This window comes from Bos javanicus, chromosome 6 (assembly GCF_032452875.1).
Source record: "Bos javanicus breed banteng chromosome 6, ARS-OSU_banteng_1.0, whole genome shotgun sequence".
Taxonomy (NCBI): Eukaryota; Metazoa; Chordata; class Mammalia; order Artiodactyla; family Bovidae; genus Bos; species Bos javanicus.
This window is the reverse complement of record NC_083873.1, coordinates 66,676,534-66,689,092: the sequence shown is the minus strand read 5'-3', so window position 1 is coordinate 66,689,092 and position 12,559 is coordinate 66,676,534. Positions and strand designations below refer to the sequence as shown.

At 39.6% G+C, this 12,559-nt stretch overlaps 1 protein-coding gene across 3 annotated transcripts in view; it reads left to right on the top strand.

Moving 5' to 3' along the window:
• CORIN (corin, serine peptidase) overlaps window positions 1–12,559 on the top strand; it is a 300,354-nt gene that overhangs the window by 176,620 nt on the left and 111,175 nt on the right. For 2 of the 3 annotated variants that reach the window (XM_061420084.1, XM_061420082.1), the window contains exon 6: window positions 10,978–11,091. The exons of the other annotated variant lie outside the window; for it this stretch is intronic. In XM_061420084.1, coding sequence (XP_061276068.1) covers window positions 10,978–11,091 — 114 coding nt within the window. The remainder of the gene's footprint in view (window positions 1–10,977; window positions 11,092–12,559) is intronic. 3 annotated transcript variants of the gene reach the window in all.

The following is a 12,559-nucleotide window of genomic DNA, read 5'->3' as shown; positions in this document are numbered from 1 at the left end:
CTCTCTCTCGCTCGCTCGCTCTCTCTCTCTCTATATATATATATAGTTTTTCAGGTTCTTCCCCTTTATAGTTTATTACAAAATTTTGAATATAGTTCCTGTGCTGTAGGTCCTTGTTGATTATCAGTTTTATTTATAGTAGTGTGCATATATTAATAGCAATCTCCTAATTTATTCCTGTAATGTGTTCTTGAAAGATATTTTTTCAGTTTGTTCCTCGGGAATTTCTAAACATGTATATGTTCTATTTCTGGGTCTCAAGTCCCACGGTACTGCAAAGTCATAGATAATCTATTCAAACTTCTACATTGTTAGTACATAAAATGGACAAAGGTAAAAGAAACTGGGATTAAAAAGAAATTTGGTTTGAGTTGAAAATGGCATTTGCACCTGTGAACTTATAAAATGATATCAGTTCAGTTTGTATAGCCCAACAGTTAAGAAAAATACCCTGCGATGGCTCTTCAATCTGATTATTTCTCTATGTTGTCTTTCTTCTATGTCTTTCCATAGATATTGTGACTGAGTTTTACACATTTAATAAAGATCTGAAAAATGTTAATATGTATAACATTTTAGATACTACCATGTGCATACACGAGACTATTATTTTCTTTCCAAGTCATATATAATCTCCTTTATTTCTCTTAGGTTTATATGCATGCATTAACTCTTTTATAGAAGACATCCTACCTTTGTTTGAAATTTGTCAAAGGTAGTGTGTATAGTGTACCGTCATTTTCAGTTTTATGAATCATAATGAATAATGGCAAAATGTGATTTGAGACAGCCATATGTTTGGAGAAAACCTCAAAAATACTTTGAAGTGCCACTGAGAATTACTTGTGTATAAGATGTAGGTTTTATTTCCCAAAGCAAGTTTATAAAGTATAACTCCCCTAAATGTTGGAGTAATTATCTCTGAATTTAGAAATCTCTGCCTGCCTGATAATAATTCCTGACAGGAGGGTCAACTATAAACATCGAGTTTCCAAATTTTTTATGTTCTTTGGAAGCTATGTTTCTGCATTTATTTGCATGAAATAATAAATAGCAGATTTCTGTCATATATCTTATTTTCCAGTGGGTTTTTTTTTTTTTTTTAATACAAAATTGGCTCTTAGAGCCCTATTTAAGACTTTTAGACCCTAAAACTTGAGGTAGTAAACTTGTATATTCCCTTAATTAGACAATATCTATTTGAAAGTTGTTTCTCTCATTTCAGAAAATTTCCTTTCTCTTCTCTTTCTCCACTGTTGAATGAATAGAGATTCCTTTTCAAAGAGTTTCTTCAGACTTCTGCTTGGCAGTCTATTTCTGCCAGTCTCTGACCATAAAGCTTGACTTCCTGCTTTTTACTCTGCTCTTTCTTTACTTTCTCCCCTGTCTAATTAGATTTAAAATCCACTGGCCACGGTTTTGTCTAACTTTATTTTATACTGTGATTTTACTTGATTTTACTTGTGTTGGGTGATGACATGAGCTGCTTTCTAAACTCTATTTCTATCCCTTCTGCTATCAGAGTGCTTCCAGTTACGAATCTATTTTTGTGTCCTGCTAATGATTTTTAGATAATTTTACAATGACTGTTATTTTTTTTTCCAGAATGATAGATCTTTCATGCTGTTGGACAGGCAATAAGTATACTTAACTCTATTTTCAGAAATTTAAGGTGAAGGCCAGCTGGCAAAGTTTCCACTCAGTCAAAGCATAGCTTTATTTCAGAGGGGGGAAAAAAAATGAGTCAAGGAGTAACTCAGTCTTAAGGACATTTAATTGGGGGAGTTGTTTTGAACTTGCTTTGAACATTGGTTTGGCAGAGATGGTTTCTCACTAATAAAAACAAGTTATATAATAGGCGCTGAGTTGGACTGTAGTGAGGGGATTGGTTTTACCTTGTCTTTGCTGCAAGGTGTTTGATCAGATCCTAAAGGAGGAAACCACATGGCACTTCTATTTTTAGAATATCTAAGTTAAGAACTCTCTCAGTGCATTTATACAACAGGCATTACTGACCACCTAAGATATACTACCTTGGAACAAAGATGTTGAAAGGTACTAATGGAAACATTTGCTTCCTCTGCAATGAATGAAAAAATCTGTGTAATAGATGTGTGTGTTATCATCTGTGCATTCTCAGAAAAGGGAGAGCAGCCTTGAGGAGAGAACGATTGAGCAGAGACTGTGTGATCACCCAGGGCAAGGCAGCATGGTGGAAGTGTGTGAAGGGGTAGAGACATCTCCCAAGATTTGGAGGGGGCCTGGGCTTTGGCCTGTCCCTTATGTAGCAGGGACTGGTGAGCACTTGCTGGGGGGAAGGACAGGGCTCAGAGAGGAACAGCTCGGTGGGGCAGCCAGGAAAGCTGACATCAGGGACCAGGGCCCTGGCACGACTGTGGTGAGGCAGTGACATGGCAGAGCACCCTGTCTACCATGAGGGCTTAGCATCATGAACCCCCCTCAGCTATTCTCTAAGGAATTAAAGCTAAGCCCCTTCCTCTAATTTTAATCCTTGTACCACCTAAGGTGGGAGAGGCCCCCTGAAGCATGCCTGAGTACTATTTCTTTGCACTTTTTTGAGTGGGGGAGTATGTATTAATTTGATTTAGAAAAATAGTGACGCGGCATTTCTTGCCCCGTAGTGTGAGGGAGTTAGACCCGCACCCACTGCTCCTTCAGGAAGGGCTGCTCTGAGCTCACTGTGGCCCTAGGTCTCAACTCTCACATGTATTTCTCCTGTTTTAGACCTTTCCTGAACTCCCCGCCTCCCACACCTGCCCCACTCTGAAGGTTACTTATCTTGTATCCCCTTCTTTCAAGTTTAAGTAAAATGAAAAACCAGTCTATAATTAAATTCAGGGCTAAGTATTCATTGCCAAGAAAATGAAGTAAAATGTAAGCTCTCTTAGACATGAACTGAACACTTAAAATCTTAAGGGTGAAGGGGTTTTCAAATTTGTTTTTGGCAGCAGAAACCCATTTCAAAGGAAATTATACATAGACTCAAATACATAAACCTCCTCCACTTCAATCAGAGAGTTGAACTCTCTGGTAGAACTCTGTGGTTGAAGTGGAGGAGGGTGACTCAGACACCCCCTTCATCCATGGTGTGGCCCCAAATTCCCTTTCCTTGGTACCCTGGAGTTCATCTAAAAGCCACCATGTTAGCCCAAGGAATGGGTACTGTGGGTGGAGGTGTTGGGAGAATGTTAGACACACTATCACAGGTCAGTGGGGAAGATTATTTTAGGTAGAAGGGCCTTCGATACTCATTGTTCTAACATAGGAACAGATGCTGCTCAGAAGCCAGACTTGTCCGTGGGTTTGAGTGAGTGTCCTGCTAGAACACAGCATGACTCTCCTATTTCACCAGCAGTTTATTCCTCTAGCAGTTAAAAGGACAAAATTGTAGGATACCTATTGCTTATCCAGGTAGAACCAATAAATAGGAGCAATCATGTACTCCTGCTAGGTACCTTAAATTCTCAGTCTTCATTTACTCATTTAACAAATATTTAATTCCACTCTAGACTCAGTACACAACGGTGAGAAAAACTGATGAAGCTCCTTCTCTCAAGGAGCTTACATTCTAGAAAGGAGAGAGTATAAGCAAACAAATACATATCTTCTGCTAATATCAATTATATGAGTCATGAAGTAATAGGAATTCATTTGAGTCCTGATGGGGCTATTAGAACTGACTAGCACATGTACCTCACATTTAACGGGTGTCTAATAGATGAAGAAGAGGAAGGAGAGAATGAGAAGGATTACAAACCTTGGAAGATAGATACTTCTGAGGAAGTCACATTGCAGTGATGGGGTTAAAGGGACAGGCAGCTATAATACAGGCTTCAATTTATATTATAAATATATTCCTGATGTTAATGATCCTCCATCCCTGAGCTCCTGTATCTTCAAGAGCGGTAATAGTTTTTTTGACCTGTGGCAACCTGGAGGCAGAACTTAATACCACTCCATGCTCCCTGCAAAGACTGTACTCACACAAAAGCATTAAAAACCACATTTCTAATGATATCGATGAACCTATTTTCAGGGCAGGAATGGAGATGCAGACATAGAGAATGGACTGTGGACATATCAGAGGAAGAAGAGGGTGGGAAGAATTGAGAGAGTAGCGTTGACATATATACACTAGCATGTGTAAAATAGCTATCTAGTGGGAACTGCTGTGTAGAATGGGAGCTCAGCTCAGTGCTCTGTGATGACCTGGAGGGATGAGGGTGGGGTGGGAGGGAGGCTCAATAGGGAAAGGATGTATGTATACTTTGGTTGTTTCACATTGTTATACAGCAAAAACCAAAACAACACTGTAAAGCAATAATACTCCCATTTTAAAAAGCACATTTGTTTTTTGCCCCACTTCCCTTGTAGTTTACTGTCCCATTGGATTATTCTCTTCTGGAGCAAACGTGTCCTTTCATTCTGAGTTACTTCCTCTCCTCTCATTCTCTCTCGAACGTATGCCATCAGACTTTTGTTCTCACTGCTCCATTGAAACTGCTCTTACCTGTGTCCCCATTTCTCAGTTTCGTCTTACCTGACCCATCAGCAGGTCCCTTCTGGCACAGCAGATCACTTCGTCCTCTTTGATATCTTCTCCTTCACTTGGCTTCCAGGATAACACATCACGTGCTGGGTTTCCTCCTACTGCCTTCTCAGCCTCTTTGCTGGCTTCTCCTCTTCCCTGTACCCGTTACTCATGGAGTAGTTCAGCCCTCATTCATCTTCTCTGCCCCATCTCGCTGAGTCTCACTTTTCTCTCTCTCCACGAACCATTCCCCTCATGATCTCAGCCAGGCATTACTGGCTTTAAATTGATTTGCTGATGACTCATACTTTTATAGTTGTAGTCCTGTCCTCTTTCCAGGACTTTGAACTTATGTATCCAGTTTTCTCCTCAGCATTTCCACTTGGGTGTCTACTTGACATGTCAGACTCAACATGTCCAAATTGTAACTTCTGATCTTTTTCCCCTGTAGTCTTGCTCCTTCAGTTGTCTTCCCCATCTCAGCAGATGACAGCTCCTGTTGTTTGGCTGGATGGAAACTTAAAGACACCATTGGCTCTTGTCTTTCCCTCACAACTCTCATCTAATGGGCCAGAAAACAGTGCTGGTTCTACTTTCAAAGTATGTCCAGCATCTAAAGATGTCTTGGCCTCTCCACCATTATCCCCTCTGAGCCCCTATCATCTCTTTTTGGATTAAATCCAGTAGGCTCCTACCTATTATCCCTACTGCTTCTGTGGCTTCTCTGGAATATTTTCAGCACAACAAGCAGAGATCCTTGAAAACATAAGTCAGATCATGCCACTCTTCACTCATCAAGTCACTGTGTAATGACTCTTATTATCTAAACTACAAAATCTTTGCAGAGGCTTGTGTTTGGGCCTTCCCGTCTTCTCTGCCTCATCCCTTGCTTCTTCACCCCTTTACTGTCTCTGCCTTAGCCACTTGGTCTCCTTGGTGTTCCCCATACCTGCCAGCTGTGTTCTGGCCTGACGGTCTTTGCTTCTGCCCTGAAATCTTCCCCTGAGATTTCATTAACTCCCTCCATCTTTGAAGGTGCTATTCAGATGTCAGCTTTCAATGAGGCCTGCCCTGGCACCCTAATTAACTTGGAGGCCTATCCTACCCCACACCCACATCTGCTATCTCTCTGTTGTACTCTTTTGCTTTATGGCCCTTATCATATTCTAACCTAATATATAATAATTTTCTTATTTATTATGTTCATTGATATTATATTCTCCATAGAATATAGTCTTTACAAAGCAAGGGATCTTTCTGTATTCATGCTCCTAGAGGAATGACAAATTGGTTAAATAAATGAGTGGAAAAAACTTAGAAAGCAACATAATCCTTGTCAATTCCATATGGCAGATAGGGGAAGTGATTACACCTCCCACTGACAACTTGAAATGTCCCTTTAGATATTTCTGTTTTCCGAAAGGTCTTCTCTACATTGTGCCTCGGGGAGATTCAACCAAGTTTTTAATCTCTCTTTCTCTCCTCCAAGACATTGCCCGACTTCACTGGCTCCTCTCTCTCTATGCGGATTTCATTCTTTTCATACAGAGCTTTCTGTAATCCATCCATACCTACTCTAGATTTCTTGAAAGTGGAAGTGTGAATCTCTCAGTCATATCTGACTCTTTGAGACCCAATGGACTGTGGCTTCCAACAAAAGGAAGGGCCTTCCAGTTCACATGACTTAGAGGGCAGAGTAAAGACAAAGTTAATTATTGAGCACCCACTTGGATTTCCTCTCTCCTTTCTCACCTCTTGGGCTTCTGTCCCTTGGTTGGAAAGATGCCCTGGAGAAGGAAATGGCAACCCACCCCAGTATTCTTGGCTGGGAAATCCTATGGACAGAGGAACCTGGTGGGCTACAGTCCATGAGGTCGCAAAGAGTGGGATACAACTTAGCGACTAAACAACTACAACGCTCACCTCTTACCTTTCACTGCACTCCTTTTATCAACCTATTGTAGGGAAATACAATTCTCTCTCCAAGAAGTATTCTTGTCTCACCTCATTCTTTTTCATATGGTCGAGTAGCTTTGTAAAAGGTAAGAGCAATGGTGGTTTATAGTAACTTGATTTTGAGCAGCATGTGGAATGAAGGGCTGACAAACTCGGTCAGTAGAGGCTCAGGCGATGTGTGCCAGGTTGCTTTACTCTTCAGAGGTAGAGTTGAATTTGAGCTTTAGGCTTTAAGCAAGGACTCAAAGGCATGGTGAATGAGGATACTTTGCAGGCAGACACCAGTGAGTACTTTCTGAGAAAAGACTCTAAAAGTTAACAAGCAAAGTAATGAGAGGATTTGCTGATATACATGCTGTATTACAGACAGAGAGACCTGAGAGGCCTGGAAACAATTGCAGAAAATCTGAAGTTTGTTTCAGGCTATAGGTGTTATTTCAGCAGTTTGTTATCAGAAGCAAAAAGACTGAAAAAAGCGGATCATCCTCAGGGGTATATACTCTTCAGAATCCATGAGATTCTGAAGTCCAAGTGATTCATAATTGTCCTCTTCATTAAGATATGTAAACTATCTTAAGCAATATATCTTTGTATACTGCTATTAGTGTATTAATATTAATTGTCATATGTATAAATGGAAGTAATTTTGGTGATGAAGCATCTTTAGTTAGTAAAATTTCTTTATTAGGTGATGGTCAGTAGAATATATGCTACATGAAGGTGAAGTCGTTTTGTTTTCTTTACTGCTGTATCTGGCATTACTGCTAGAGTAATGCTTAGCATATAGGAGCTAGTTAATATTTTCTCAATCAATGAATGAAACTGCCATTGATCTAAAGTCCAATTTATACACAGAATTATAGATGATGTTAATGAAAATGATGTCAAGATTGGATAGCATGACTTCACCTCTGGGAATATCCCTTTGTCATCTTAAGGACTCAGTCTAAAGGCTATTGGAAGATGATTGTTACAAGACAGTGACATTTATGGTTGAAAATCTCTCCAAAAACATGCTAAGAGCTCTCTCAGGGTGTTTTCTAAAAAATTGAGAGCTCACAAAGAATGTCATCTCATCTGGTCTAGTTTACCTGAAGGACAGATTATTTATCTTTTGTTTAGAAAGAAAAAGGCAAGTTTGAGTTTTTACCTGAACCTGGTGTCCTTGAACTGAATGCCTGTCAACTGTGCAGAGAGTGGCTATGGTGTGAAGGATTGGATCTAGAGCCCAGACCTCACAACTCTGGGGTGTTTTCATGTATTCTTAGCTCCATGGCTTTGGGCAATTGCAGTCTTAAGCACACAATGCTCTAGTTTCTCTTTTGTAAACTACCACTTACCCTGAGGAAGTTGTGATAGAATTCTTACTTGTGTAGTTATTGAGCTCTTTAGAACTTCTAAATGAGATATGTCTGAAATGTTTTGCTAGTTGAACTGTTTTACGCAAATGCAAACAGTTTTACACAAAAGTTAAGATTCTGAATACAGGTTAAGAAGACATCAAACAGAAGGAGAAAGTACAAAGCTATCCTAACTGTACAGAAAATATTGATTAATGAAGCTGTGAATGAACATCCAAAGGACTTGCAAAGGGAGAATAAGAATAAAGAAACAATTTTCAGTGTCTTAAAATCAGGGACAGCCACTTCTCCAACTGAGAAACCACACAAAAGAAGTCAGTTTCTGCTGAATCAGCAAAGACACGGGATATCAGTAATCAAAACATGTCAGCAATTCCATGTTTTAAATTTGATCCAGATTTTATAGAACCTTACACAAGAATGGCTTTATTGGAGTAAAATATATGGGGGTCTTAGAGATGAAGCCTAGATGTTAGGAGCTATTTAATGTTGAACTTTGAACCACATTTCCCAAGGAATCATCAAACCACAATGTAGGGAATGCAGTCATTCTTCTGAGGGGTTGCAGCTGCTGAAATGCAGACAGATGGAATTTCTGCACTTTCTAGTGTGGTACAGAAACAATCTCACAATAGGATGCACACTTCTTGAAAACTTTCTCTTAACCCTAAAGAGAGGCTATTGTATAGACTGGCCAGTAATATCTTTACTGTTTTGGTTTTTCATTTTATATCTGGTTTCCTGTATAGTCTTGAGGAGTTTCTGTCTGTAGCTAGAGGAGTGCAATTCTGGGCTGAGTCCTCTCAGTTCAGTTCAGTTCAGTCGCTCAGTCATGTCTGATTCTTTGCGACCCCATGAACTTTCCCAAGAAGGCATGCCAGGCCTTCTTATCCATCACCAACTCCCGGAGTCCACCCAAACTTATGTCCGTTAAGTCGGTGATGCCATCCAACCGTCTCATCCTCTGTCATCCCCTTCTCCTCCTCTAAGACCCTATAAAGCTTAAGCTTGTTGCATGTCTTGGCAGTTGAAATCCATAGATGCCATTTGTATTGATTCAGAAATCATGGGATATAATGGAAATCCAGATTTTCATTGTTGATATTTTGAAGGTTACACATGAATTACCATCATAAGAAACATACCAAATTGACTGGTAGTTAATGTTCAACAGGGCTTCCCTGGTGACTCAGATAGTAAAGAACCTGCCTGCAATGGAGGAGACCCAGATTTGATCCTTGGGTCAGGAAGATTCTCTGAGAAGGAAATGGCAACCCACTCCAGCATTCTTGCTTAGAGAATTCCATGGGTGGAGGAGCCTGGCAGGCTATACCCATGGGGCTGCAAAGTGTCATGTATAATTGAGCGACTAAGACATTTGCACTTTCACTTAATGTTCAACAAATTGAAACTCTGATTCTTTGATAGCATTGCAAGATAATCCATTAATTGCATTTTTCCTTTGCCTTGTGGCAATATATTGTGCTCCACTGAGATGGAAGTGACTTTTTCCCTTTAATTAAGAACCTCCTGAGTGCCAACCACTCTGCTGGGGAATGTGGAACATGTAAGCGTCATGGACCTTACTGCCTGGAATGTTCTGTCTGAAGTTTTCTGTATTTCAGTTTGTGAGTTAAATGTTCCCTATTTCCTATTTCCCTTTAGTTAGACAACAAGATTCATCTCATCAAGGAATACACAGTTCAGGGAATGGTGACAGTGGCCAGGCAGGTGACCATAGGCTGATTCTGCTAACTTTTGTGGAAGGGAGAGAGAAATATTTTGGAGGCTTATATTTATTTTACCATTACTCTGAATTCGGATCTCATGAAAATAAGTTGAGTTTTTCTCTGATTATAAACATAAGACATGATCATTATAAGAACACTTGTAAAATACAGAATAAAATACAATGAAGAAAATAAAAATTGCTTTCAATTTTAATACCAGAGATAATCAGAGTAAACTTAGATATGTTAATACTTCTTTCTAGGCCAAATTGTATTATGCTTTTTTAGAACCAGATGGTGTTTTTACAATTAAATTATCCTGAACTTTGGTCCAGGACTTTATTTTTTGCAATATAATTTTCAGTGGCTATAATGGTATCCCTTATATGTAGTACTAAGATTTATGTAACCAATCTTCTATTATTGCATAGCTGTTATTTCAGTTTTCGTCTTATAAACCATGATGGTATTAATACCCTTAAATATAAAAACTTGGACTTATTCATGATGATTTACTTTGTATGAAGGCCAAGAAATAAGATTGCTGGGCCAAAGGTTATACACAATTAAAAGGCATTTGATACAAATTGCTAAATATTGAAGTGTATTTTAACACCCATTTTGTTGAATTAATTTGTCCTTTAAGTAATGGTCTCCCTTAGAAAAATCTTTCTAGCTTCTTCTCCCACATTTTGTGTCTAATGTAATTTTGAAATAATTGAATATTTGTTGAATTTTGAGAAGAAAAAGAACATAATATTTAAAGCAAAGAATACCAAAGTGCAACCGTGTTAAGGAAAAGAAAAGAAAGAAAATATTATTAGCCAATGTTGTTTCACATTCCTTATGCCAAAATAGGCTCTGACATTTTTAACTGGCATTTTTATTAAGCCAAGTTAATAAATACATTTCAGTACAAGGCATAGGGTCTCTATGCCTGTGTTCAAGCACATATCAACTATTTGTAACTAACTTTCTCTGCATGACATTGTTGTAGAAGGATTTTAAATGTTTGTTCAATAAATTTCACTTTGAAATAATTTTCGGTTATTAAAAAAAATACTCCCATTCAGTATCTTTTCGCACATAAGTTGTGCAATAGACGAGGCTGCTCCCTTGTGCTATGAAAGCCCACTGGCGAATTTCCTTTCACTTTTCTCAGGCAAACACTTTGTATTCTTCTCAGGTAATTTTACAATTAATGTTCTGGAAAGCCAGAGAGGAATTGGTGACAATGAAACCGAGGGAGTTGGGAAACACATCTGTTGAACATCAAGAGAAGGTTTTCTTTCTGTTCTTTATTTCTCCTAATTAAAAAAAAAAAAACCCTCTTATTTATTTTGACATTGCTTTTCTGCCTCTCTCCTTTTTTTTTTAGCGCTCTGCAGAGGGGGCGAGAGCTTTCTGTGCACCAGTGGCATCTGCGTCCCCAGGAAACTGCAGTGTAACGGCTACAACGACTGTGATGACTGGAGTGACGAGGCTCATTGCAGAATGTGACAGGCGGTGTGGGGGTTGTCTGCAGGGTTATGGCTTCTATTCAGGGGCCTGGAAACCAGAGCATTCCGTTGTCTAGTCCTGACAACCACCCGGTGCTTGGGTGGACTGCTGTTAGTTTGCCTTTCTTTGGTGAGCAAAGTGTTTATCTTCCCCCGCCCCACATGACAGCTGCATGTTTGCACACCTTCAAAAGCCTGATTCCATTAGGAACTTGACAGCTAGATGTGCTTTGGAACAGGTCGGGCTCGAAGTGTTTTTCCTTCAAGTATCTTAAAATTGGAAAAAGGCTTTTCATTTATTTTCTTTGGGTGAGGGTTTTTGTTTTTAAAGTTCTAAGAGTATAAAGGTCAACTTTTTTAAAAAAAAGAAGGATATTTTTAATAGGAACATTTTTTACCCTCATGATTTTTAACATTCATGACACAGAACACTCAAAATGTCTTGTTTGTTTATGCTTCCTCTCAGCCTGGAGAGAATTAAGGCACGAACCAACTGTTCTGCATCTATGGATCGGTAGATTCAGCCTTTAAACATCCTCCACTTTCTTATCATTGATTTAGTTAGTTGTTTTGACCAAAAACGGTGGTTTGTCCAATATTGTATGTGTTTGCTTGAGCTGCCTTACAAAATACCACAGGCTGAGACTTAAACAACAGAAATGTATTTTCTCACAGTTCTGGAGGCTGAAAAGTCCAAGATCAAGGTCCGACAGGGTTCAGTTTCTGATGAGAGTTCTGTTCCTGGTTTGCAGGTAACTGCCATATGCCTGTGTAGTCAAATAACCTCTTTGGGGGGAATGCAAGAGAAGGGGAGAAGGGGAGAGGAGGGAGGAGAGAGCTCTCATGTGTCTCTTCCCCTTCTTATAAGGGTATCAGCTCAGTTGAATTAGGGTCCCACCCACTGATCTTTATCACTACTTCACAGGCCCTATCCCTCATGTTGGGGATTAAAGCTTCAACATGTTGCTGAAACTCAGCCTCTGTTCACTGGTACAGAATAGAAACACAGAACACACTTTTGGGTGAAATAGAAAAGAGTAGCTTTAATTGCTTTGCCAGGCAAAGGGGGCCTCAGTGCACTAATGCCCTGAACTGTGTGACCCACCCTGGAGCGGGTAGTGAGGAGTTTTATAGTGTTTAGGACATGATCAGCTCATGGATAGGTCTTGGATTGGTTGGCATCAGGTAAGTTTCAAGCCTTATCAACCTTCTGGTTTCAACCAGTCTAAGGTCTGTGTTCTTGTGGTCAGCAGTTTTCATCTGGAGGGGGTCTTCTTCCTGTAAAAGCAACTTATGAGTGTGTGTCAGGCATTTATCTGTACCTTCCAGGGAACTGGGAGTTTGGTAATTCTGTTATGTGACAGAATTGTAGTCTAAATTGTTACCAGTTCCCCAGCCCAATAGCTGTTCTTTGTTTCTGCTGCTGCTGCTAAGTCACTTCAGTCGTGTCCGACTCTGTGC